The sequence below is a fragment of the Centroberyx gerrardi genome, chromosome 5 (genome assembly GCF_048128805.1).
Source record: "Centroberyx gerrardi isolate f3 chromosome 5, fCenGer3.hap1.cur.20231027, whole genome shotgun sequence".
Lineage (NCBI taxonomy): Eukaryota > Metazoa > Chordata > Actinopteri > Beryciformes > Berycidae > Centroberyx > Centroberyx gerrardi.
Genome location: NC_136001.1, coordinates 22,422,134 through 22,449,688, shown reverse-complemented (window position 1 = coordinate 22,449,688; position 27,555 = coordinate 22,422,134). Strand labels below are relative to the sequence as shown.

Here is a 27,555-nt window from a genome sequence, read left to right as displayed (position 1 = left end):
TTTGGCAGCCTCAAAAGTCAGCAAGAACTGTTTTAATTTTTGGATTCAGTACATGATACAGAAATCATGATGTAGCATGGTGTGAGTAACTGAGCACAGCGCTTCCTTGCTGCTATTTTGGAGAAGTTTGCATGATTTCGCTCTCAAGTTTCCATTTGTCACTTCCTATGTGTGTGAGGCAAATACTGTAATAATCTTCACTGTTGCAGCCCCATTTCATCATTTAGGCTGATAAGATGGGTGTATTTTACATAAAACTGCTGTTGCTGGAAACGTAAAACTCATCATTTCCTGTGCGCCAGAGCATTTTTCCCAGGAAAGAGCAACCAGACACCAGGTGTTCAGAACAGATTAGAGACAGATTATTACTTGTCTGCATATTCATGAGGGAAAGGAAGAGCCTCAATTTTTAAATACAAGCCCCCCCCCCTCCCCCTCACACCCCTTCTTTTCTTCACTACCTCTGGATTAACCCTTCCTCTTAACACTATTGATCCAAACATTACATTTGTACTCATCTTATGCTGTCACACCCTTATATTGTGGAGATTTTACGTATTACAGAGATTTTTATTTTTATTGCATATTTACAATACTTTTCCATAGGTAAATGCACAGGTTAATACACAGGAATAAATGTGTGAAGTGTTGACAATTATTCTTTGTGAGAGGCAAGATAAGAACCAGTCCAGGACAGTTTCAGAGACGCCAACAACATTACCAGGGTTTTCTTCTGGGAGCCCACAGAAAGGGAGAACACTTGACAATCCTGACTCAAATCATACTCCAGCCCTCCTGGATAGTCAACATTCATTAAGAATAAAGGGAGAATGCCCCACACTTCTCCTCTGTTTCTACACTGGCATAACTCTAGTGTCCATGTGTTGAAGAGGTTTGCTTACTCTCAGTTTTAGAGTCCAGAGACAATCATGGATTCGGATGACTTGGTTGAAAGCAGTGTAACTAGTCGGGTTTAAAGATACAATCTGGAATTTATTTCATCATGTAAAACTTGGGGTGTGTTGCCATTTGTTCTTTAAAGAGTTCGACATTGAGATGAGGATAAGGTTTTGGGAGCATTCTTAATTAACACATAGTAACTCAAAATACAGGTCCAGTGGTTACAAACTGTAAAATGTAAGCAAACCTTTCACAGCTTCATATTTAGCTGTCACATACTGTCTTTACATATATCAGAAGCTCAGACAAAAAAAGTCTCGAAATCCAATAAATCCTTTGTAAACAGCAGTGGTGGAGCAGTAGTGTTTCAGTAGGGGGGAGAACAGACTTTAACTGCCCAATTCATTGGCTGTCAGTCTCTTCTACTAAGGAGCATACAGTATATTTTGTTAATGTGATGCTGTACGAGCTTCACTGTCGAGACACAAATGTAAATGACTACTAAACAACTTGACATCAAGACAAGGCATTAAATGAACATACAAATAAAGAGCACAGATAATCAACATTTTCTAGCCTATTTTACAATGCTCCATGAGACTGACTCCTGAAAGTTAAAGACTTAAACTCTAGTATAAGTTTAAAGATACGCTACCCACAAAACAAACAAAACATTTCATTGTGTTTCTCACCTTGAAGCAGATGCATAGGAGAGTAGTATTGTCATCCTCCATTATGTTACTTGTTTCTCACGCTGGTTGATAACTATGTAACATACTGATAACTATATTACAACTCATTATATGATTATGAAACTCCCCAAAGCAAGTTGTCTGAAAAATAACCTATTAAATGCATTAAAATCATGTTTAATCATGTTTTGGCTGGTGCTTCATATAGTCAACACAAAGCATAAAGTGCATGCCATTAAAATTTATTTTTAACCTCTACTGTTTTCAAACACTCCTTCAGGCACTACTTGCTCCTCCTCCCTCTTGTACAAAATAAATGTTTTTGGGCAACTTTCACTGCTTTTATTCATCTTTCATCATCATTCAGGATGATGGAGATAAAGTGTTCTGTGTATTTCATGGTTATTTTCCAGAAGCCTAGTTGGGGGGAGATTCTTGTTACTGCAGATGATGCAAATTGTTAGTAACCATTCACTGTAAGAAAACTGCTACAAGCAACATTCAGGCAGCTAACGTGACTCCCGTCCAATACAGCCACCTTGAGGTGTACAACTCAATGAAAGGGTTTTTTTCTTTTAGTGGTTTTCCGTTTCAATTCTAATGATGGTGGAAGCCTAAACAATCTATAGGTCTAACTTATCAGGCCTAGAAACAGCCAGTTATTTCTGCCTTGTTCCTCTTCTTAGAAGTAGAGGAACAAGGTTTGGTTCTTAGGTTTAAGGTACAACTAAGAAAAAAAGTACTACCATAAACGCCCCCGCTCAGCACTTTCAGGCCGTAACTATATCCAGCCTTTATAAAACCACATTCAGTCACATTCAATCAAATACATCTCACATGGACTTCTCAACATCTATTTAAGAAACAGTAAAAAACAATGAAATAAAATATATTACATTTTTTCTATTAGGTAAACAATTACAGTGCAAGAAGTCTCAACAGACAGGTAGGTTCATGTTGTGTTACAAGGAGGCAAGTGAGCTTCTGAAGGCCAAACAAAGCCAGTTCACTTACTAGCTGTGTTAGGAACTGCAGATGAAGCTTACCGGGAAGCTACATGAACTAAATTAGATTTACCACAGAAAACGCTACCACAACATAAAACACATAAATATGTAATGCTTATCCATATGGATGCAAAACCAATTTGTGGTGAAATCCTGTCCTGATCCAATAAAAAAAAAGAAAAAACAGAGTGTGTATTGAGTTGGCACACAATGGCGGCGATCAGACTGAAACGCTGTGAAACGTTATGGAGCGTTAGCTTGCAAGCAGACCACAATGCAACTGCTGCTGTGATAGCCAGCTGAAGCACAACGCACTGCCTGTTGAGGTTTGGCCGGGGTTAACTTCAAACACCCGCATTGATTACTGCAACACTCACTTTGAGTCTGGTGCTGATGTTCTGAAGTCATAGAAAACAGTGGGGAAATTTGCACAAAACACTTTCGATTTGGTTTGTCAGTGTGGTTTGTCAGTGTGGTCGCCGCCTACGTGTTAGCTGTCTGTTCTGAAATAACATGAAATTATATCATGGATCATGTGCAAAAGACATACACGATAACACTTTAAAAATATATCATTGTTATACACTGAGTAGTGGACACTGAGTGTTCATATGCCTCCTGCATCATTTCCCCGCTCATATCTGTGGTGTTGTGCAGCGTTCCTCAGAGGACTGGAAGGTTTACCTGCTGTATCAAGCTCTCGCTCTACTTGAGGTGGAAGAAACCGGAGGGTTTTGTTGGTGCAGCCATGAGCATGTTGGCTTGGTTCTTGTGAGTTATGTGGATCTATGATAAATAAAAGGAAACACAAGACTGTAAGATCACTGGAGACCAGCTACTTGTGCCCAACATGTTTCTTATCAACCAAGCTGATAAGAACACCAACAATATTTATATATTCCTTTAAATTTGTACATAACTAATCAAGACAGTGTAATTTATAAGCTCCTCTATAAATGTTTATAAGAAAGCAGACACCCTTCCAAGGTATCTGGTATAAGTTTGGAGTTTGAGAATCTGTTTGCATATTTTTGGCAGCCTTGTATATATGTCATCTTGCATAGGGCTATGTGGCTATTAATATATGCTGTGAAAAGGAAAATTAGCAAAAAATCATCTATTTAACAGCTAGGGTTTAACTCCATATTTATTGTAATGATTGCACTATTAAGTATTTTGAGAACATTCTTATTATTCTGTCCACCCTAATACTAAATATCAATTTCCTTTCTTTCAGAAGTGACAAAATGTACGCTTTTATTGTGAAGGCAACATCTGTCACTTCACTTCCACTTCTCTCTCTGGCTTGACACAGCTCCCACAGGTGTCCATAATCAGGGTGGCTGTTAAATATCTAACGCTAATTAACATGCTGATTTTCAATGGCTCTTATCGCTGACAACAAGGCAGCACTAATGTGGCTCCGTCACGGTAATCACAGTAAATTTATAAATAAATTCGAATTAATGAGCTGCAGATGATGCATGCTGCAATGCTGTTACCGCTGACTTTTATGAATATTGCACATAATGACATTGAATCTGAATGACTGATAACACTTACAGTGCAGGGAGGCTGCATCCAGGGTTCCCCATCGATTTGCATGGGCAGGGCTTTGTTTGTCCTGGATATAGGGACGAGTGACAATGAGATTAAATTATACTATTTATATGTGAATAATATGTCCATATATGTGTCTGTTTAAACCAGAATGAAGAGAGGAAGGTGCACAACCTGATGGTAATTTGAGAGGTTTGTGCCAGTCTGTGCCCAGCGCTCTTCAGCCCAGTGTAGATCTGACCCATCTCTAAGACGCCCTCCAGCGCCACCACCTCCAAACGCTTGTCGCTCATGTCTGGGGAGAAATAAAATACACAAACGAAGGTCAAAGAGTCCATGAAAGATCATATCAATATGATGGTTGACCAGGCGGATGCTATCTGCACTGAAAGCACAGCGAGAGCACATCAACTAGAGGGATGTAGGGGAAGATGTTGGAGAGAGAGCTCACTCTCTGTACAGAATAAACAATGTTTCTTTAGTCTTACCTTGTGAGCTCGTTTTCAGCAGCTCAGGGTCAGTGATCACCTCACTGGGCTCCTCCTCTGACACGCTAGCTCGATCAGGCTTCTTTGATTCACCCCACAGGTTGGAGCCTCCATGCATGCTGGGTATGTTGAGGACCGCTATGCCCTCCAGAGACAGGCTGCTCAGGTCCAGAGGGGTCCCACAGCACTGGTGGAGGCAGACGAACAGGTTAACATGAAACAAGCTCGCAGACATAACTGCACAAAAAATAATTCTTCAGAAAGTGATCCTTTGTGTGAATTACAAATGGTTAGTTTTGGTGAAACAACTTTCACCTCAATGCTGAAACACTCCTTCAGGTTCTTGCAGGAGGCAGAGATGGACTCGGAAGTGGCAAACTCAAAATACCAAAGTTTGTTCTTCATTCTTAAAGACAACGGCGAAAAAAAGAAGATCTACTACATTTCTGATTAAAAAAAAAAGCTCTATTGCATTGTTTCTCAAATATACATTCAGACACATAGTTCACTTGAATTCCCACTCACCTGCTGTTGAACCTCTGGGGGTGTTTCTCTCTCATAGAGTGGAAACGGTGAGCAATAGAGGCATCCTGCTCAGAGGCACATTGACATACATACAGGCAATCAGATGAAGTAGCAGACACTTTACTTTGAAAATATAATTTGTAACAGATTACTAATAACCTCATAAAAATTCAAATCAATAGGCTAATCCATTGGATTGGGCCAAATAGTAATATAATCTAATTACTTTCAGTTTATTTATTACTTTGCCTCCAAAGGTTAAGAAGTATGAAGTTGAAGAGGCAATTTTTTAATAATTTGCAACTGCAAATTTAACAGCAGTTTCTATGACCATCATTAACAACCATGATTAACCATCATTCCAGATTGTGTAAAATGATGTTTGTAATCTCACCATCCCCCTACAAGCATGCCTACTTCAACAAGATGCAACCAGATCATGTTTTTCTAAGGTATCGTCAATCTGATCATGGAGTTTAAAGGATCCCTGGTGACACTAGAGTACAAAACCCTGAGGCTGTGACTCACCACTCCAATGGAGAAGTAGTTGTTGATGATCTCGTAGGGCACCGGGTCTCCTGCCTCTTTGGGGTCGTCTGGTATCACCCGAATGCTCCAGCGGTCCACAGGCACCAACACACTGCTTTCAGTCTCCTTTAGGATCTCAGTCAAATCCGACCCCTCGTACCCTTACAACAAAACAAGAGGGGTATACACATAGGGTGGTGATGTCAGCAATAAGGCAGAGCAATGAGTGATGGTTGCTTGATTTTAAGTACATGTTTTGATGGTCTTACCCCCTCCCCAGCGCAGGCAGCGGGCCAGATCGTTCCCAGTGCCCAGAGGCAGGACTGCGATTGGAGGATGCACCTGGAGCTCTTCTTTGTCTGAAATCACAGATACGTTCTTTAGCCTGAGAGATCAAACTGGGTTTATGGTAATCTGAATCACTTCCATAACTCCAAGAGGGACCTGCAGTACCTATAGCATCCAGAATCCACCCAACCGTGCCGTCTCCTCCGCACACCAAGATCCTGTACTCACGCAGGTTGCGGAAGAAATGCAGTCTAGGATAACAAACGCAATGTTAATGTGAAGAACCTGAAATCAACTGTATACTTAAACTGTCATTCCCACTCTGAATCCCACAGTGGCCAATGCTGTACCCTGGGGCAGGACCTCCATTGGACAGGTTATACACTTGACGTGGGTTCAGTAGGTACTGGAACTTCCTCAGCACTCTGGAAAAAACAACACACAGAAATACAGACAATTCTGCTACTGAAGGCCAGCCCACCTAGGCAGAAAAACCTATGTGGGAACATTTATTCTCAGATATAAAAATGGAAAGATTACGTTTAGTGATATCCGCCTTACCTCTCACCCTGCTTTCCTCCACTCTTTGGGTTCACAAATACCAGCAGAGGGTGGGTGTCTGGAACTGGAACAATCTGAGAAAAAAACAAAAAACAAAACATGATTGAAGAAGATCCACTAGAATATGTAACTCATCTGACAAATACATATTTTCATAGGAAAGTATAAATGGACAAATGCTGTCAATCAGCCTATTCTACAGTTTAGTTTTCATACCCATATTCAGTTAAAACACTAGTGTATACAGTAACAAAGGATTTAATAGTCCTGTTTTTGTAAAGGTGTCCTGATGAAAGGGGGTTTGAATCATAATATAATAGTCTATGAATAGCATCATCAGTAGAATAGGCTATGCAGTACTCCTAATTCATGAGTTTTTACTGATCATACATTTGTTGCCTATATATTTACACAACTATCTGAACTTTGCCAGTATAATCGTCTCCATATCATCCCTCAATGCATTAGAGCTGCTGAGGTTGACAGATTTGTATGCATGACAACACAAGGCTGCGGTTTTTAATTTTGGTTGGGAACTCCTTCACCCCACTTTCTACAGCCTCCTATCTGTCTCTGGGTAAATAATTATTGATCCCTCCCACACATGTTTGGACAAGTGCATATGCAGGTGGTTGTTTGTGCAGAATATTGGAAAGGGACCTCGCAGAGCAAGTGTGTGGGTGTCAAGTTGGAAGAAGAATAAAGGCATGTTGGGAGGATGACAGACCTGCAGGACGTGGCCGTCAGGGGTGACATTCAGCAGGCTGGTGTCCTCTTCCTGGGACAGACAGACAGAGAAACAAGGAGAGATGGTAATCGTGAACAACAGAATCTGCCAACATTTATGGTGGCACCATCTTTTAGGGGATGTTGTTCGTTTTACCTTTGAGACGGCATATATGGCCCATGGAGGGAGTATATGATCTCTCAGCGACCCGCAATCACATGCTGATAAGCCGGAGAGCACGCAGTCATCATGACGCTTAAAGAGAGTTGATAGAGACGAGGCTTAGTGAACATATTTAGAGAAAAACTCATGCCAGAGTACACAAACGCACACGGTCCTCACCATCTCGTGGCACCACACGCACCGCTTCCCTGCTGAGGTCTTGATCTTCTTGTGGCAGACCTGACACTTACTGGAGTTACAATCTGCACTGATCCAGTCGTGGGCCGGCTCCTGCGACACAGGGGGAGACTTTTTATTACCTAGTGCTGTTTGCACAATCCATGGAACTGATTGCCATACCACTGCTGTTGCTGCCAAGTCCATTTGGTAAAGTTGTTTTCACATATTCTCATACTCATGTCAGCATAAGTCATAGGATGCTATGCCACTTTAGCTCCAGGAACTGTCCACGCTCCAGCTCCAACTTTGTAAACAAGGTTGCCACGAATGTTATTATATTAAGAGTAGTTAATGCTAAGAGTGCTGCCTGGAGAGAAGGGCAGGACTTACTAGCGTGGTGCCAAGACAGTAACTCAACCCTAAATGTCTTTACGACAAAAGAAGTTATTGTTCACTTTAGAAGGATCAGCGCAGGCCAAACCCCACTCATGGGACACAAAGCAACTGTGGAGACTGTGGACAGCTACAGATTTCAGGCCTTTTTAGATGTCCGATGACTTCACATTGTCACACATCACACAACACTCAATTATGACTAAAGTACACTGGCACCTCTGCTTCCCCAGGCAACTAAGGACATTTGGGCTGCCCACTGTTGTGAGCTACAGTGTGAAGCAGTGTTGGGTGTGGCGACTCTGCACAGGACCACAAGACCATCCAGGAAAGAGGCTGAACTACACAAAAGATCATTGTTTCCAAGCTCCCGTAAATTTAGGACATTTAACAGAACGCCACTGACCAATGCACTGAGTGGACTGTACAGGCTATAAGCTGCACTTTAAAAAACACTGATGGGTTGCACTGATGACTGACTAATGCACTTTCAGGTACTCTGTTGTTAATGTGTTTACTGTCATTGCCACTGGCTTTTTGGTCAGTAAAAGAAGGAATTTACATGAATACATTTTTTTAAATTACCCGTTTTTAAACATATGACAAATAACTTAAAACTCAAATGAAAATGTAACTGTAAATGAGAGGGGTGGAGATGAAATAGTGGGTTTGATGTTATCAGTGTGTTGTTCAGTACAGTGTTAGAAACCAAAGAAGGGAACAGCAAATGAAGAATAATTGTGCTTCTTACACCAATCTCCTTTTTAGATTTGACAAAGGTGCGAGCGCACGGTGCAGGATTCTTGTTGGCACATTGACTGTGGACAGTGTACTTGCAGCCTGGAGGAAGAATAATGGAGCAATATTACACAAGTGTCAGTGTTAATGAAGACAAAGCTTTCTCCAGAAGAGCTTACATTTATATAATGAATTATATGTATTATACATATTTACTTATGAGATTACAGTGAATGATACTGACAAATAACACACAGTACAAGTATATTGGAAAAGGCCTGGCACTGTGTATGAGGTGCATGGTTGCCCCCTAGTGGCGGCTGCTTGCTCTTACAGTTGCAGCAGAGTCCCTGCTTCCCCAGACCGAGCAGCATGCTCTGACACACGTTACAGTAGGTCGGCTTGTTAAAATGCTTCATCCTCCAAATATGCTGCCCATCCCTCACTGTCATCTGTGGGGGAGGTGAGGAGAAACCATTAGAAGTTGAATAAAAACTATTGATATTATCTGTAACATTTAGAGTTGGTTTGTTCAAAACAACATTAAAGCATACAGGGAATATTATAGTGTAACAGTGCTGTATTTACTGTATAGTGGATGAATATTCTTTCACCTTCAGTCCAAGCAGCACCAGTAAAGGCACATTGTTCATGCCTCCCTTCACCCATTCCTCCAGGGTGACAGTCCCACTGTCATCCACATCAATCGCCGTCATCATGTCCTTCAGCACCTGTCCAGTCACAAACACACCTGTTAATTATCATGCAATTAATATGCAGTGAAACTGCCTTTCACTTCTAGGACATACGCTCTCATGTGACATCATTTTTTTTAATGATAATCTATCACTTAACTGTGATTACTTCAATTTATTGAATTTCAAGTTGTTACACATGTTGTGTTCATGTACCCCATAAGCTCTGAGGTGTTAAATATATGAATATGTTTCTCATCAACTGTGATTTTCACCTATCTACTTAGGGAACAGCAGGTCACACATAACAAATTCATCAGCTTTTCTGGAATAACAACTTATTCATCTTATGTTATAATTAAAGTCATGCAGGCTTGATAATGACAAAGGCATCAAAAGGAGGCTCCTACTGGTCTGAGTTCAGTCACATCCCAACCCAGATAGTCTGCAGCCCGCATCATCTGGGTGATAATACGATCCACTTCCTGATAAGGAGGAAACAAAGTGTTTACATTCACAGCAAATTCTTGGTATTTCCTCTTATTCCAGTTATGGTCACATTTGGGATAAGAGATGGATACCCTTCTTCATTTTCTGTACATGGATAAGCAAAATATTCTGAACATTATCATGAGATTGGAATTTACAGAACAAATAAAGCAACAGTAAATGGGATACTCTTTAAATCTTTCAGGATGCTGATATCGGCATATCCCAGCTATTCGGGTTTCTCATAATGGAGATAAGAGCTTATATGGCACTTACATGTGCCAAATGTTAAACTGAACACTTGAGTATCCCAAATAATTTTTGAAATATCAATTTGCATGTACATGCACACAATGTCATAAACATAGAACAGATACAGCAACTTAAAACATTTTGAGTAACTTACAGAGCTGTCCAGGAGTCCATTGCCATCTTTGTCATAAAGTTTGAAGGTAACTGGAAGCAAATCACAATTCAGTAAGTAAATCAAAGATGCAACCATTCTTCACTTTCTCAAACCATCCAAGTCATCATTTTAAATCATTCAATTAAGAATGTATAAAATAAGGCAGGACTACAATAAACATTTAACAGAAGTCTTATTCAGAGTGATAAATGAAACAAACATTCGAGCTTCTCCCGCGGCTGTGCTTCCTCCAGCACAGAGAAGTAACAGGACACGTCACGGAGGAAGACCCCACCTGGAAGAACAGACATGCAGGTTGCTTGCAAAAACTTTTGACCAAACTGAAAAGCATCTTTTCTTTGTGGAGGCCTGAAAACAACACATTCTGTCTGACTCACATGGCCGAAGAACATTTTTTCAGTCCCATATTTGAAGGGAAATGTAGTAGCACTGTATAAAAGCAATTACTTAGTCATAGCTTGAGCTTTATAGTGGTTATTGGAACAGGTGCACTGATCTCCAAAACTAAGCCTATGACTGCAGCGCTACAAGCTAAAAAATAATAAAATAAATAAAAAATAAAGGTGGGCGGTGGATAAAGTGTCCACCAGGATCAGCTCTTCACAGCTCTCTCTCTCTCTCTCTTGTTATTTTCAGGATGTTGGAAATTCCCGACAGCATGGTTGTAGAGCTCGGTGCTCTACCTCTGAACACCTTTTCAGTGCCGGTACTTAAAAAGAGGTGGACACAGAGGACGGCTTACCTCCTTTGGGTACAGGGCTCCTCATAGACCCATCCTGCTCCACATTCTGAAAATAGCGAAAGAGGCGTTGGCAGAAGTCAGCGGGGAAGTCGTCCACCTCCAGGTAGGTCTTCAGGAAGAGACAGAACCCCACTGCATCGATGCACTGAGGACACAAATCAAACACAGTGTCAGTGGGGCAGAACGGCAATGTGTATGAGTGTGTGTGTGTGTGTGTGTGTGTGTGTAACATTTGTCATACTACAAAGCAAAATCTGTTCACATAGGTGCTGTTCCGTGACTCACCTCTCCAAACCTGTGCTGCACCAGCCGGCCTCCGGCATGAAACTCCTTAACCACGTCCTTCACCCTCAAGCTGCTATCTGCGTAGGGAACAATTAACATGTGAAAAGTCAGATGCTTCAAATGTGGTTTCAGTGAATGAATCGGATGGGAACACAATATTGAAACAGTAATTAATAAGAATGAATGCATTAAAGCTTCTCTGATGTGCACCTGTGCAGTCTGCATGACTCTAAACATGACTAATTAACAGAGAGAAAAACACTGAGTTGAGTTTGGAGAAGCATGGTGACTAATTCAGTCTACTGCCCATTTGCCACAGTCACACTCATTACATGGCTTGTGGGTGCTAATCCAGCAAACAATCCCAAACTCACTGATTGAGGACAATCTTGCTGCCTGGTAATATAGACTCCCTGTATGCATCCTACTTTACTGCGGGTTCAAGCCCCCGCTGTGAGTGGTAAAACCTAAGCCTGTAATATTCCCATACCCTGTGCACAGCTTTGCTTTTTCTCAGGTCCCGGTGGGAGCAGGAGTAATTATCCATTCATCCATTATCCAACGACGAAAATACTCCACACTGAAAGGCTACAGACCCATTTCATTTCTTTCAAAGCCTTTGAGTGTGCGGCGGAATATTTTTAGCGCTGTATGAACTCCCCGTGCCACTCTCTCCAGCTCTTTAAAACTCCCCATGGGCTGAAACCCCAGCGGAAGTGTTTTCACCTACATTTTGGACGGGTTTTTTTTTTTTGATAACACAAGAGAATAGGAAAGTTAAGTAACGGCTGATGCTGATGACAGATGGGCGACTAAACTGCACTCATTTAGTTTGTGTTTTTGTGCTGATGCAGTTTGCTCTCATCACATCCCTCAGTGATTTCTTGTGGCAGAAGAGGCTGCCTTCCAAAACGTAGTAAATATCAGCCTCCTACCTTCAGCATGTTTTCTGTGATACTCTATTGATCCCCCGAAGGAGAAATTCTCCTTTTGCTTGGCCTCTCCATAGCAAAGTCAGACCTGAGTGTTGTGTATTTAGATTACAGCAATATTCATTTACTGCTGATATAATGCGACGGTGAAAAGGAGAAACTTACATTCCATGTACTGCTGCAGCTGGATAAAATCCACAGGAGTCAGAGAGCCTTCTGCGTCTTCAGACAGCGCCATGCTGGACAGCTGAGCAAACCAACAGAAACCTGGCAACGACAGGACCGTCAGAGCATGATAGGAAGAAGAAAAAAAAAGATAAGGATGAGGATAAAAACAACCACCATGGAGCAGCAAGTTAAGATTGATATGGGCACAGAGCTTAACATTCAATATGACGTTCACAACGGTTTCACAGTGACTCACATGAACTGGTTTGCCTCCATTCCTCGAATTGCACTTGCCAGTAGTAAGTAAAACAACACACCTCCTAACAGGACACTTCCACTGATCAGCCAGTGTCTGGCTTCAGGTAGGTCAGACAGTTTGAGGTTTCCCTGACTGAGGAAAGCATCTCTGGAGTTTGCACTGAAAGGTATGACTCTCACCCCTCTGATTAAAGGAAAGCTTATCGGTCTGTTTTATATTAGTTTCCACCTTTGGAACCTTAGGGCGGGGTGATCAAAATGCTGCTAATTTTGCAACAAGATCTGACAAGACACAAAGGTCACTACAAAGTTTCCCCACAACATAAGCACAACATAATAACACTGGCTCTATGTGGCAGAGCTTCAGCATCGTAGAACAGATACGTCAAAAGAAAAGAGAAAATGAATTGAACACCAGGCTTCAGTGATACAGAGTCTGCTGGGAAATGTTTTTTGGGCATGCAGGCCTATAGCCCAGAAAGACCACTTTAATATCAAAACGGCTTAATCAGTAACTATAACTCACAGGCTAGTGCAGCAATTCAAAAAATCAACAATTAAACCCAACCTTTTAAACGGCGCACCCATCAGACAGGATTATAATTTAAAGCCAGGGTGATTGACGGGCATGATTGTTTAATTCATCATCATTGTTTGCCCAGTGATCGACAGGTGGTCAGTCAGTCACACAGGTACAGGACGGTCCCGACAGCAGCTTCAGCCTGAAACGTCTTACCTTGTAGCTCCAAACAGACGGCAGCGGATGGAGGGACGAAGTAGAGGCGCTCCCACAGCGACAGATCTAAAACATGGAACTTTAATATGTTGCTTGACGGCAGCTGGCAGCTGGTACTTCTGGGTACATGTCTGCCGCAGTATTAGCGGATATAAGGGATTTAGAATGGGCGGAGGAGGAGCTTTTAGCCACATAATTACAGTTAGTGGCACCGCCTCGCGCGCGCACAGACACACACACAGAGACACACACAGGCGCACACACACACACACACACACACACACACACACAGATTCATCATACCCTTCTTCCTAGTCAAAACAGTTTCTAAATTTTGCAGCTTTAGTCTGAAAGTCAGCAGCCTGTGAGATTTGGCTCTCGCGTTTCCAGCTTTAGAAGAGAATGGAAATATGTAAAAGAATGAAATACTGCATGTGAATTCATAAACTGATTTTAATATCCTCACATATGTGAGCATGGAGGAATGCGGCCCGTTGCAAAAGCGGGGTTTGTAAACCACAAGTAGTGTGGCAAGAATGTGCAGAACAACTCTGCAGCTTCAAAATACTAAACCATGCAAGTTAGTCAGTGTTTAATTTTATAATTTACAAGGCATAGTAGATTGTTGTCTTCGAAGAACTAATATTTGGTTGTGTTTTCTGCCATTAAAGAGAGAATATTCTTCTGGTCTCCCTCCCCTCCCTCTGTCTCAGATAGTAATGCACCAGAGACTGGGTTGGATATGGGAAGTGTAGGACAGAGGTAAAACCAAGTGTTGTGTTGTCTCATGCAGGAAATGTTGAAAGCAAGGGTACAGAATAAAATATACTATTCTGAAGCAGTATAAAGCTTTGGAGATTAAAGAAATCCCACAAATAGAGCAGAAGAACCTTTTTGCAGGTGTAATAAACAGAAAGGAAAGTGAATATGGATGATATGCTGAGTGCTCCAGTTACTTCCGACAAGCTGGAAAGAGCGATAGCCAAATCTGAAGAAACCTCTCTAAAAAAAAAAAAGATCAGATTTGTTATATTATGTTGAACCATCATAGAGACGAGGGATTCAATTTGATTTCAAACAGCCTTGGATGAGCGGAAACTACCTGCCAGACACACGGAGACAATGGAAAAACCAGTCAGGAGGCCAGAAAAAAGACTCAACTATAAGCTCATTATTAATTGTCACTGAATAGCTCTTACACTTCATTTATGTAAAGTCATGGAACATGAGGGCAAAACATACTTGATGTTGAAAAGGTGCGAGATATAATGTGGGAGGAAGGCTCTTGATCAAGTTGGATACACTGGGAATTTGTGGGAGGGGTTTGAACTGGATTAAAGACTTTCTTTCTGGTAGAACAATGGGCCAACAAGTGATGACATGAGTAGATGTAATAAGTATGTAGTGGAAAATGGGACATTGCAAGGTAATGTGATTAGTCCTTGTTGTTTTCCATTACTTTAAATTATATTTTTGATCAAGTCTAGGCAGACAGGAGAACCCTCTTTACAGATGATGGAGCTTTGTGGAATTAAACGAATATACAACATGTTGTTAAGAAGATTTAAGAAGGAATAAAGGAGGAGGAGCAGTGGGCACATCTGTATGGAGTGTAGTTTCCAGTTGAGAAACTGCTAAGTAATTTTTTCCCCAACTCAAATATTTGTCAGTATTTATTGTATGACCTAGTTTATATGGACTCAACATGAATTGGTATTGGTGAGAATTTTTTGGGTTCTTGCTCTTGTCAGGGAAATCAAGCTGCACGAGTCCCTGGCTAAGTAAACCCAATTGAGAAAAGAGATGGATGTGGCAATTCAACCAAATGAAGCAAAAGGAAAATTAATTATTCAGATTCAGAAACCTTTATTGTCCGTCCCATGACAGAAAATCATCTTTGGCAAGGGCTCATAAAAACACATGAAACACAAGCTTACATAAAACATACGCTTAAAAAGAAACAACAACTAAGAACAATCAACAATAGACACAGTTACCAGCAGGTGTGCAAAAATGTAAAAGTGCAGTGTTACACAGTCTATTCCTAATTTAAAATGGTTATTGCAGTGGGAATAATCATGATATAACATCTGATTATATTGGAAAGCAATGCAGACATGGCAAGAACATACAGTATGGCCAAGAGGAAGAAGAGAAGGGTGTGTGAAATACAGGTAAACACAGGAAGATGTAGAGAGGTCATTACTGCAGGGTTAAGGCTGGGGCATAGTAGTAGACTAAAGAAGACATTACAGATTATTGGGAAAGACATTAGCCTATAGATTTATATGAATTCTGTCATGAGGAAGAATCAGTTGAACATAGTATTATCAAAAGCAAGACATAAAGAAAGAGACAGATTTACAGCAGTGTTGACAAGATGTGGTGTTAAGGAATAACACCCTGATGAAGACATGCAGGTGAAGCAATACAAATGCGTAAGATATTATCTACCCTTTCGCCGAAGCAGCAGGTGGCGGTAATGAGCTTTAATATTGAAAACCAGCCGCAGTTAAGGAGAAGAAGAAGAAGAAGAAGAAGACGAAGCAGTCTACGCAGGTGTTTACGTTTTCCCACTTCCGTAGCTGGCTAAAGGGGAATAACGTTGGCAGTGTATACGTTGCATTGCGAATTTGAGAAGACATCTCTCGGTCATGTTTCTTGTTTTTTTACTTTAGTGTTAGAGTTGCATGACAGTTTCAGATTATTAAAACCGTTTGGTGTTCACTGTTCGCGCTGTATCGCGAGTTTCCTTCGTCCTTCTTTGCGGGCTACGTTAAGCTAAAGCTAGCTGCCGTCTGTCATCCACACAGTGGTGTCTGGTGTGTTAGCAACGGTTCGCCAGTTGACAATAAGTTATACATTATTGGTTGATACGTACATTGGCTAGGGTTAACTTAGATATCAAGCTAGGTAGTCATGGCAACTAGGCGTCTGACCGATGCCTTCTTGTTAATGCGGAACAATGCAATCCAAAACCGGCAGATATTGGCTGAGCAAGTGAGTACATACGACCCCCGTCGTACTCTGAGTACACGTAGCAATGCTGCGGTGAGTTGTCTGGATCGTTTTGACATTTTATTGTGTGTGTTTTGATATAGCCAGCCAGTCACTGCGCTGTCTTAGCTAGCTTGAAGTGTGTGCTAGTAAACACGTTAATTATTAGTGGCGATTTTTACGTCGTTAGTGTTGCTGTGCCATGTAACTTCACCCAAGGGCGTAGGACTAATTGATTGTGATTATTGCTGTGTGTGTGTGTGTGTGTGTGTGTGTGTGTGTGGTGGAGGAGGAGGGGGGGGGGGGGGGGGGGTAAACGCATATTTTTCTTAGTGATGAATCAGCACGAAGAAGCCACCAAAAATGTCATCAATGGAAATATTTTTAAAAAATGCAAAATATTACTTTTAGCTACTAATTCCCTAAGCCACAAATTAAACTGTGTGTGTGTGATAGGTGGCGGATGGGGGGGTCAATTTGAAAGTTAAAGCATGGTTCCTACGTCCTTGATGGTACTTAGGTTAACACATCAACTTAGCATCAATTTTGCTGGCAGAACTACATTATGGTTTGATCTAGGTTGTGCCATTGTGGCAGTGACCTCCTAAAATGGATTGTCCCACTAGATTGATACATTGACCAATTTTCAGGTTGTGCACATAAAAATGTCAGGAAAAACAACACAGAAAAACATTTCCAACGTGCAGGTGCACGTAACAATTGGAGTCAAGACAAACTTCTTTTCAGGCTTACTCTATAGAAAACTGGATGTCCCTGAAAGTACAGTATATCATTCAGAAAAATACTGGAGTATTCCTTCAGTTGGGCTTGTCACTAGTCAAACCTTAGGTCAGAAAAAAATTGAAAGCTCCTCATTGCTCTTGGGTGGAACCAGTAGATCCCAAAAATCCAAAACAGTCTAATTTTGCATAACTCAATAATTTCGCTGTGAAAAAAATGTTAATCAGTTTTCCCTGCACATGATTCACATCATTAAAGGAATAGTTGAAAATTCTGTCATTGTCGTCTACTCACCCCGTCGGTCGAAACTCCATTCAGGTTTGTACAACCACCAAACACACAGCGAGTTAGCAACAACAATTGAGGTGAATGCAGCCTCCTTGTTTAAATGACCATCATTTGTAGCCCAATGATTGAACTGTGAGTCCTTAAAACATCTCGTATATTTGGCTCACTGACAGTTCCTTGTTTTTGAAAGCGTGAGTGTAGCACTCTGCCAGAAGTATCTGCGCTTCACACCTCCAAGAGGAGGGAGGAGGCAGTGCGCAGCAAGCAAGCAGCTGTAGGGTGCGTGCGACCATTTACACACACTACACTGTGAACATTTTAACCAATAAATCGCTCACCCAGGAAGATTCCTTTCCTCCAGCCAGTGGGCCCAGAGACAGAGGAAGAGTAAACATGCCAGGATATCTTAGCGGATGCGTCTCCAGTATTTAGTCCATGAGCAACAAAACTGATGAATTTCAGCTGCTGGCCTGGACAAACAATCACTTCTCCTAACCCTCATTATTTTTTCTCTGCTAATTTTGGCTGTCCTTTGCAATCCCTTATGGCAGTATGGAGCTGCACTTTCAAATCTGATCATGCAATGGTCCAGATGGTTCCAACACACAGAAACTGAGCTGAGGACAGCCAAATCTATGCCAACCATGGCCTGAAAGTGAACCGCAGAAGTAGTTGGAGAGCTAATAGATCTCTCAGCACTACAAAGCAGAGACCATAAGATGTACAAGCAATGGTGATGACTCCTACACAGACACTGTCTGTTATATCTTTGTGTGACACAGTATAAGAGTGGTCCGCTGTGCTCAGGACCATAAGGAACATCAAGGAGTCGGCTCGCAGTAAAGGAAATGGAGAGGAATGCCACCTGGCCAAAAACTGGGATCAGAATTTCTATGGCCCAGTACTCCAGGAGAGTCATTTTGTGAAAAATGACTCATGCCCAATAGTGCAGTTGCTCAGCGCACCTTCAGATGAGCCTCTCAAGCGCTGTCATCCCTCTTCCCAAGATGAATAAGGTCGCCCACTCCTCAGTCCCCTGCAGTTTGCCTACTCTCTGTGGGTGATGCAGTTACCACGGGCCAGCATCCCGTCAGGATCCTGTTGGAGGACTTCAGCTCCGTGTTCATCATCGTCCCAGATCTTCTGCCTCAGCTATTTGTAAACCTTTGCCACTGATACCATTTATTACCATGCTATTGATTATTACCCTAGTGGTTTTTGCAGAACTCCATCGCATCTCCAGCATTTTGTATGCACTGCTGAGTAGGCCATGGGCTGTTAATGGCCTTCTAACATGGAACTCCATGACACTAGGATGAAGAAAAGGGCAGGAAGGATTGACACAGATCCTGGCCACTCAGGCAACCTTTTTTTTTACAGTATAATTAAGACCAGTGCCACCTGTCACCTCAAGAGCTTCTTTCCAAGAGATTACACGCTCTTTAACCAGCTCTCATTGAACTCAACTCCTTCAAAGCCCCACAATCGGGGTTCCTCCTCACCAAGCAATACAACCGTCTGTAAACCTTACTGCTGTTAATATTCATTACCATCCGTTTTATTACCCAAGTGCTATTTGCACAATCCTGCACCACTTAGGCTACAACCCTACTTTACTTGCTCACAATGACACTTGTCAGCCTCAGGAATCTTATGTTCTCCAGCGCTCATACTTTATTTCATACATCTCATTCTTTTCAATATAACCACCTTACGGTACACCGGACGGACCCATGACTGGACACTTACACGTCTCTTCATCCACAACCATACTGTATGCCATGCCATGCCAACCATGCAATGGTTGACTATTGGATGTCAAATGTTTATGTAGAAAGTGATAGTAGTAGTATAGTAGTAGTATAGTCTACTGTCTTGTTTGTCTTACAGTGTTGGGTCCTGTTGTCCTTGTACCATGTTTTGTCTGTATTTGTTGTAAAATTCTGTAAATTGTAATGTCTCTGCTTCAGGATCACCAATATGACGCCTGTACAGTAATTGGTAATTTGGTGATTAAAGTTATTCTGAATTGGGAATGGAGTTTTCCTTAGAGTGAATGATAGTTACCACAATAAGTAAGAACAATTTTCATATTGAAAATACACACTTGCTTTATCGTTTTCAGTCACATCAGCATGCGGTCAATCGATTACAGTAAAACAAAATGAAACGATGAGTTTCACTGGAAAGCTGGTACATTTTTTCATTCCTCTTTTGCATAGTACAGATGTATGTCGCTTCTCAGATATCATCATTTTAGCTGAAATTAAAAGGCTTCAATTTCATTTAATTTTGTCCTGTTCTCTAATTATGACACCCTCGCGTATCCAAAACACAGGCTCAAATATGTGCGCATTGTCTAAAACAGCAGTGACTCAACTCAAATTATTTTGTGTGACATTACAAGAAGAACATTGTTTACTGAAGCTGTTGTATACCCAGCTTTTGTTATAGACTTTGCCACAAGGCAATGGCACCATTGTCAATCAAAATGAGACATACGATCAGAGAGCCATGTTGATGCAAAACAAGACTGAGATAAGCAAGGCACAGCTGTAAGGGCTTCAACGACCACTAGATTATCAAAGTTGATCAAAGTATCTTATCTTATAGAAATGCATGATTAGTCCATTTTCAGTACACTTCCACTTCTCACTAACTTTAAATTGTCTCATTCCCCTTTAAAGACGTTTTTGCTGTTTGTTATTGTAACTCAGTCACCCCAGGCTATCTTTAGGCTCAGCTATTTCTGTTCTGTCTCCTATCTGTGCTTGTCTTATATGTATTTGTTTGCGTATGCTGAATTATTTTGTTACTTGTTTGTGGATAAGTGTGCTTTATTTGTGCATTTACACGCAAGTTGTGTTTAATAAACTTAGCAGGACAAAGGTTAAATACATGAAAATGGCTAGAATTCACTTATACAGTGTGATCTTAAATCAGACATTTCTATCATTTAACTATAATCACTCTAATTTTAAATTCATTTAACTTTAATTGATGATGAGAGTGCATGCACAAATCCTTTAAAGCTGATTACTACTCATTTTCTGGGGCTCACTTTCTATTACTTCTGTCCTTCTCCTTTTCCTTGTTCCCTCTTGGATGGGACCGCACTGGTATCTGCCAATCATTAGGAGCTTGATGAGGTACTGTTGTTTCCCCTTGTGGTAGATGTGCTTTAGAATTTCTCTCACAAAATAGTATAGTATAGTATACCAAATCTATGATAGCCTACTGTTAGATAAAATGTTTCTAATTTCTTATTTATTTATTTATTTTTTTGTTAAAGTTGGCTGATGACCGAATGGCCCTGGTGTCAGGAATCAGTCTGGATCCTGAAGCTGCCATTGGAGTCACCAAAAAGCTGCCGCCCAAATGGGTAGATGGGGTCGATGAGGTAAAAGCTTGGAATGGGACCTGAAATGGACATCAATTTGCAGATCCATCTGTGTGTATTGTAAACTATAAAAATATTTTTGGTGAAGAACAAATGCAGTGGATAAATTATATTTATCCAGTAGAATTCTTTGGTCATTCACGCACCATAGGTTTTCATCTGATGGGAACATCTTAGCCTAATTTGAAACACCTGTATCTATCTGGAATCCTCCGCTCCAGGAAGCCGTTTGCTCTTACATCTGGTGAAAGGTGCAAGTATTAATAATTTTTCCATTAGCATTAACTAGTAAGCATTGCCTTTCAGATCCAGTATGAAATCACACGGGTTCGGCAGAAGATGAAGGAACTGGCTTCACTTCATGACAAGCATATGAATCGTCCCACACTGGATGACAGTAGTGAGGAAGAGCATGCCATAGAAATCACTACTCAGGAGATTACACAGGTAGAGTAATTGAAGCAGTAGCATAACCTGAATCTGAATTGATGACATATTCTTGATAACCATTTGCCACATAGTTATTTCTACTAGAGTATTATAATATCCTGGATTTGGTATTTATATTCTAACTGTAGATTTGCACCTTAAAAGGATGTGAGCAGATATGTACATGTCTGATTCTAGCTTATATTGAGAAGAAATTAATGTTGTGGTTCAATTTTTTTTGTTCATTGTAGATGTTCCATCGATGTCAGCGAGCTGTGACAGGTTTGCAGTCTCGCTGTGGCCATTGCACTGAGCAGGAAGAGAGGCTGTTGAGGAACGTGGTCTCCTCTCTGGCACAGAGCCTGCAGGAGCTCTCCACCAATTTCAGACATACACAGTCCAGCTACCTAAAACGTAAGAACTGCAGGGCTGTAAAGGGAGGTGATCCAAGCGGCTGAATTCATTTATCTGGCTGGGTGATATTACATGAAATGTCATCATATATATCATATTGATAATTATCAGAGTATACATTTAATTACGCTCTATTTGAAGTTTGAGGAGAATTCTGCTTAGTACTGAACCATGAAGGAGACATAATTAATATTTTAAAATGCACAATTTGACAAAATAAGACCTTTCACATAAATTGCTGAAGCCAACAGTTGATAGAATCAACTTTAAAGAGAAGACACAAAAACAAATCTAATCTCTTATTATTACAGTATACTATATACATATATCGTTTTTGAGGTGCTATTGGTTTTGTATAAATACTTTTGGATTGAAACATGTAGTTAAAGAGTTATGATTGTTGTGTTACTAATTCTAAACCTATTTCTCAGCCTGCTTCTCTCCCTCTAACATGAAATGAGGAGGAGCAAAGTTTGCAATTGTACTTATTTATTTTTTTGCATTTCTGCTTTATTAGACAGTTACATGCAATTGTACTTCTACTTCTCTATAATTTCATTACGCTTGCTCATTAACCTCTTTTGAGAGAGATGGGCTAAACGTCTCGTGTGGTGTTATGACAGCTGGCTAGAGGAAAAGTACTGCATTCCATTCTCCAAGAAATTCAGGGTTTGTCCCTTGATGCCCTGCGCTCATGTAGGGAGAGAACAGGAGGAGGAATGTGCCAATTGAATCTCATGTTCACATGTTGAATCAAAAGAATTCAAGATTGTTTCATTTTCAAATCCTAACCTTTCCTTTCTTCCTCTCACCACTCTCATATATTTGTACCATCATCAGCACAGAGTAAAATATCTCTTTTGCCCTCCTGTCCTCTCGTTATGCGTTTCCATGTTATATAGCATCATGTCGTTGCTTTATTTTCCAGGTATGAAGAATCGTGAGGAAAGATCAAAGCACTTTTTTGACTCCGGACCACTAATGGAAGAGGACGAAGATTTAGCTCTATATGACAGGGTGAGTAGCATTTAAAAGTACTTCAGGAGTCACACAGACCTGGGGCCTTATTTGGCTCTAACTGATGAAGTTAGCCCAACGTTGTACATTTATCTAGGAGTTCTGAGCGCATGCAAGGCACAACTGGAGTCTACAATACCAGTTGCTCCTTTAAGCACACGCTTTTAATTTAGCTTCTCAAATATGTATGATTTCATGTCACTTCTTGTCACTTTTCACTCTTCGAAAAAATCACACTACAAGACCAGAAACTGCATCAAAGAGTGTGTCATCCCCTCTCTCCCATCTTTACTGTCACACTCCAATCAAATTCAATACAAATATTAGAAGAGATAAGTCTGTACTTCTAAACCATACTAAGTATGGTTTGACCATTTTTAATTGTATTTCTTTCTCTCAAAAATATTGAGTCTAAAAAACAGCCATGGAAGCATTTTAATTGGAAGATTTGTCAAAACTTAGAAGGCATTGGCGCTGGATGTGCTAAAATTAGAATTATATTTATTTTAATAATTTCTTAAGAAATCAACACCAAACTTGGCAGGGCTCTTCATGCTGAGCAATTTCACAACCATGACAACAGTACATGTGGAAGAAGTTATAATTGACTCTATTTAAAGGTAACACTGGTATGCACATTGAGTGGCATAATGGTTTAAGCAGCATTACAACAAAATGTTCTGCAGTATTGATAGTTTGTGCTCAGCATGCTACACAGGACACAACTGCTCAGCTACACCCCTGTGTGTTTGTTAACAAGTCAGCAGGCATGGCTGACTGTTGAAGAATGTTGGTGCATGCATATTTCATCAACAGAAGATTTGGATTGAATAATGTGGACTTGTGTTATAGTTTGCCAACCAACGCTAACTTCAATGCAGTCCCATCGGAATAATCATTTTTTTCGTTTTCTAATTTGATCCTCTTCTGTCTCCTCTTCCAGGGCTTCACAGATGACCAGCTGATGCTGGTGGAGCAGAACACGGTTATGGTTGAGGAACGAGAGAGGGAGATCCGGCAGATAGTACAGTCCATCTCAGATCTCAATGAGATTTTTCGGGACTTGGCTGGAATGGTGGTCGAACAGGTATTTGAAGCAATCCTGATGTTTTACCACTCAGTATTCAGCAGTGGACTTTGCTGTAACACACCTGTGCAGTAGCTCAAAAAATTATTCCCCACCCTTGACTTCTGTATTTATAAATCATTTTATATTATTTAAGATCTATACAAAGGCATTTACTTATACACAGGATGCATAACTGCTCCTTGTGCTGTTAAACTAGCAGGAAGGCCTGGTAGAAACCTAACTGTGATGGTAGAGGGAAGGGGGTGAAACCTACAGATCGGCCCACACTTGATCCACACCATCTCACCACATGCTTTCCTGACTCTGCATTAATCTGCTTCCTGCTTCCTTTTACATTCAGGAGGCATAAGGGCAGAAATCAGCTCATATCTAAAGCTCATATGTTTACCTTTATGTAAACTCTGTTTCTACGTCTCTTTTGGAATTACAATTCTTACTTTACTGTGCCATGATCTGGGGATATTTTTCTGCCAAGATAATAATCATAAATGCCTTTCCCTATCAGTGTACATCCTCTCCAAGTGATTTTATTGCTCATACTCTGCTGCTTTCAGACGCTCATTCTTCTCCTTGGTGAAGAGGGATTTGAGAAGTCTAAAGGACCCTTTTGTAAACTGTTGTTTCATGTAGTTCTTTCTTTTTCATTTCTCCCTGACATTCTCTGCCCTCCTCAATGCTCAAATGATTCTTCACATCTTGTAGTGCGCTGATACATTTCTCATCTTCTGATGCCCTGTGATGCCCTGTCATTTCTCCATGGCTTTTTGAGTGCCTCCTTCTGCATTAGTAATTGAATTTATTGTTGCAGTGTTTGAGCCAGCTTGTGTAAATCAAGCTGCCTGTTATATACTCACAAAAGTTGTTTAATTACTTAAACATTGTTACACTAAGATGATATGAAAACATTTTTTGGGGGTATTACAGTTGATGAAAAGAGTATTCACAGCTCTTGTCTTGACTTTTAGAAGGACAATACAATTAATTAAAAGATTTCTGCGTATTTTTTCTACTTTGTATGTTATAAATAATCTCCTAAAATTTTGAATGCAAAATATCCTCAGCTAATGCTAAACTTCGTTGTTCCTCTCTAAGGGCACGGTGCTTGACAGAATTGACTTCAACGTGGAGCAGGCGTGCGTTAAAACAGAAGACGGATTAAAACAGTTACAAAAGGTAAAACAAATGCAAAATGCTGGTATCTAGATGTAATTGTGTATAACGCCCCAAAATTTGATTGCATTTTTTCCTTCAGTATATAACCTGTTGGTGCGCACACAAATTCTATATTTCATACTTGTAAGTGTTGTATTGGGCAGTAGCATCATTCTCCTCCTGAGTATCACCTCTAGATTGTGTTTCTTGGTGGTTTGGTAACTTGAACCATTTTTATGATCAGTTGCATCACAGAAATATTCAGTACAGGTTGCTATTATTTATTTGAAGGTTTGAATATATTTACTAGTTAATTTTTAGAAACTTGTTACTGTAGATACTGCATAGAGGCTAATTATTAATGTTAACAAGGATACTGACCACCAGGCAAAACAAAGTAAAGGAAACTTTCAGCAGGCTAATGACAGCATCATGACATGTATTATTTCATTTTAAAGAGTATAACTTGTTTACCATATTGTTTACAAACAGTATCCACAAACCTTTCCAGCTTACAAAATACATTACAACTCAAATTGTTGCATACTGTTAATCCTTACATTGAGTGCTCAGCCTTGAATAGTTAAAATGAAATCCAGTGGAATACAATATTTGACATTCTTCTTATCTTCTTTACAGGCTGAACAGTATCAGAAGAAAAACAGAAAGATGCTGGTCATTTTGATCCTCTTCGTCATAGTCATTGTTCTAATACTTATTCTTTTTGGAACAAAGTTTTAATTATGCATTCCTCTGCTTTTGTTTTCTGTGTGGGTGTTTGTTGTGCATCTGTGTGGACTTGGATGAGAGTCTCAGCTCTACTCAAAACAATGCTGACTGCCTTTCATACCCACCAGGAAACGTCTGAAGAATTCCACATGGCTCTTTGAAGCTGCACTTTGGGTTTTGGAGACGTTTTGTGGTTTATTTTAATGAGAGAAACAATCATCTGTATGAGCCCTGTCTATTCCCTCAAGTGACTTGCACACAAACCACCAAGACTCTGTGACGGACTTACCTTGAACCCGACAATGTTGACATACCTGCGTCTTAATAACCGCAAAAGAAAACACTTTCTTGCGTATTACAATGGACTACCGATGTTAAATTGTTAAAGCAGAGCATTTTTGCTTGAATTTCGAGCACGAATTGTGATATGTGTTGTGTGAAAATGCATTGTCAGTCCCAATATCATTGCAAGTATTGTGTTTCTGTGAAGAAAGATGTGACAAGACAATGTTTGAGAATGAGAAATGTACATCTCATTTGTTCCACCACAAATTCATTTTCATCCTAATCTGCATTGGTGTTCTACTTCAATATTTCTCATTTTAGGACTAAACAATGTTTTGTTTTAGGACAGCAACTGATTAGATTATTATAGCCATTCAGTACCAAAAATATTCCTTGTGATTAAGGACCACCTGTTCATCTCCGGATCTGAAATCATGCCCTTTTTACACCACCAGCACTTTTTCATTAAGTGCTCGTTTTAAATCACTTGTTTGTTTTTGTTTTTCATGGTCCTCGCATAAAGTGCTACCTTTTTAACTCTTGCAGTTTGCACATATTGAAGCCTGAGGGGGTTTGTGTTATGGATGTAATACTACTGTCATCTGTATGATGAAAAGAATTATTTATTTTTTAATGACTTCAAATAATTCAGAGGTTCAGAAGTGTTCTGTCTTAGGCAGAGTTGCTGTATATTGAGTAAAATGTATCTAGTCTAAACCCAACAGTTATTTTGTCCACTTCCACTGAGAGAACAGTAATGTAGTCCAAAACAACCTACCATTTGAAGAGCCCGTTATCATGGACACATTATTTTACTTCAGTGTGTTGGAAATTCTTTACATGTTTGCTCAAGTGTTCTGTAATGACTGATGAGCTGAAATGATGACTTTATTTGACATATCTGTACTCAACTGTACACTTTATACACTTGTTAAATCATCATTGTCATTGATGTGAAGTTCTGTGTGAAAAATGGCTATGTCCCGGTGGTACTGTACTGAGGATTTGTTTGTTTTTCAAACAAAACGGATGGGAGAGAGCAGATTTTTTTTTTTTTTTAAATAAACCTGGAACATGGTGTTTTGTGTCTTTTGAACTGCAGCACTTCTTGGTTAAACTGGGGCAGGGAGTGATCTCACCTTTGTAGCAAATGGTTTCACCTTCAGCTGTAATAACAGATGCGGTTAGTTCTCAGCTCTCAGTAACATGCTAGGCCTGGAACAGAAGAAGCCTGTCTTCATCAGTAGACATGTTGAGCTCACCCACTGCTGCTGTGTTGACAGAGAGCAGAAGTCATGTGGTCAGCCTGGCCCTGGAGGTGCATCTGACCTGACCCATCATATCTGTTGCATACCTCAGATGGCAAAAAACTGCATGTCTTACATAAATACCAATCATATTACCAAATAACGTGACATAAGCATTCATTCAGTACTTTTATACTTGGAGGAATATGAATAGAATGCCGCCACTTGACCATTACTGTTTTTTATTTGATGTCTGTAGATGAAAAGGCTGGCCATTTGGTGATC

At 40.4% G+C, this 27,555-nt stretch overlaps 2 protein-coding genes across 6 annotated transcripts; one reads left to right on the top strand and one right to left on the bottom strand.

The window, feature by feature from the left end:
• Nucleotides 1-556: 556 nt before the first annotated feature.
• dgkab (diacylglycerol kinase, alpha b) lies at nucleotides 557-13,615 on the bottom strand. 3 transcript variants are annotated; one of them, XM_078283533.1, is made up of 25 exons: nucleotides 13,482-13,615; nucleotides 12,485-12,566; nucleotides 11,388-11,464; nucleotides 11,103-11,247; nucleotides 10,560-10,634; nucleotides 10,340-10,389; nucleotides 9,855-9,929; nucleotides 9,364-9,480; nucleotides 9,084-9,201; nucleotides 8,763-8,851; nucleotides 7,619-7,729; nucleotides 7,433-7,531; nucleotides 7,277-7,327; nucleotides 6,550-6,623; nucleotides 6,339-6,413; nucleotides 6,154-6,239; nucleotides 5,970-6,059; nucleotides 5,701-5,861; nucleotides 5,173-5,237; nucleotides 4,963-5,053; nucleotides 4,648-4,834; nucleotides 4,334-4,454; nucleotides 4,163-4,223; nucleotides 3,284-3,385; nucleotides 557-3,102 (listed from the first exon to the last, which is right to left on the bottom strand). In XM_078283533.1, the coding sequence occupies exons 2-24, from the start codon at nucleotides 12,555-12,557 to the stop codon at nucleotides 3,305-3,307; spliced, it is 2,172 nt and encodes a 723-aa protein (XP_078139659.1). In that variant the 5' UTR covers nucleotides 12,558-12,566; nucleotides 13,482-13,615; the 3' UTR covers nucleotides 557-3,102; nucleotides 3,284-3,304. The 3 variants fall into 3 exon arrangements, with proteins under 3 accessions (XP_078139659.1, XP_071767329.1, XP_078139660.1); XM_071911228.2 differs by having other exon boundaries at nucleotides 557-3,385; XM_078283534.1 differs by lacking the exons at nucleotides 12,485-12,566; nucleotides 13,482-13,615 and adding an exon at nucleotides 11,878-11,935 and having other exon boundaries at nucleotides 557-3,385.
• Nucleotides 13,616-16,073: 2,458 nt separating this feature from the next.
• Nucleotides 16,074-27,103, top strand: stx16 (syntaxin 16). 3 transcript variants are annotated; one of them, XM_071910575.2, is made up of 8 exons: nucleotides 16,074-16,481; nucleotides 20,800-20,907; nucleotides 21,214-21,354; nucleotides 21,588-21,750; nucleotides 22,679-22,767; nucleotides 23,711-23,854; nucleotides 24,950-25,030; nucleotides 25,649-27,103. In XM_071910575.2, exons 1-8 carry the CDS (start codon nucleotides 16,401-16,403, stop codon nucleotides 25,748-25,750), a joined length of 909 nt encoding a protein of 302 aa, XP_071766676.1. In that variant the 5' UTR covers nucleotides 16,074-16,400; the 3' UTR covers nucleotides 25,751-27,103. The 3 variants fall into 3 exon arrangements, with proteins under 3 accessions (XP_071766676.1, XP_071766662.1, XP_078140004.1); XM_071910561.2 differs by having other exon boundaries at nucleotides 16,074-16,532; XM_078283878.1 differs by lacking the exon at nucleotides 16,074-16,481 and adding an exon at nucleotides 20,484-20,656.
• The last annotated feature ends 452 nt before the right edge of the window (nucleotides 27,104-27,555 follow it).

Excerpts from the sequence above, each read along its gene's own strand:
- dgkab (XM_071911228.2), bottom strand. The coding sequence starts at position 12,557 with ATGGCGCTGTCTGAAGACGCAGAAGGCTCTCTGACTCCTGTGGATTTT. Across the intron at positions 11,465-12,484 it reads GCTGCAGCAGTACATGGAAT|ATAGCAGCTTGAGGGTGAAG; the intron begins GTAAGTTTCTCC and ends TTCCCTACGCAG. Across the intron at positions 5,054-5,172 it reads CCCCAGAGGTTCAACAGCAG|AATGAAGAACAAACTTTGGT; the intron begins GTGAGTGGGAAT and ends GTTGTCTTTAAG.
- stx16 (XM_071910561.2), top strand. The coding sequence starts at position 16,401 with ATGGCAACTAGGCGTCTGACCGATGCCTTCTTGTTAATGCGGAACAAT. Across the intron at positions 16,533-20,799 it reads GTACACGTAGCAATGCTGCG|TTGGCTGATGACCGAATGGC; the intron begins GTGAGTTGTCTG and ends TTTTTGTTAAAG. Across the intron at positions 25,031-25,648 it reads GATTAAAACAGTTACAAAAG|GCTGAACAGTATCAGAAGAA; the intron begins GTAAAACAAATG and ends TCTTCTTTACAG.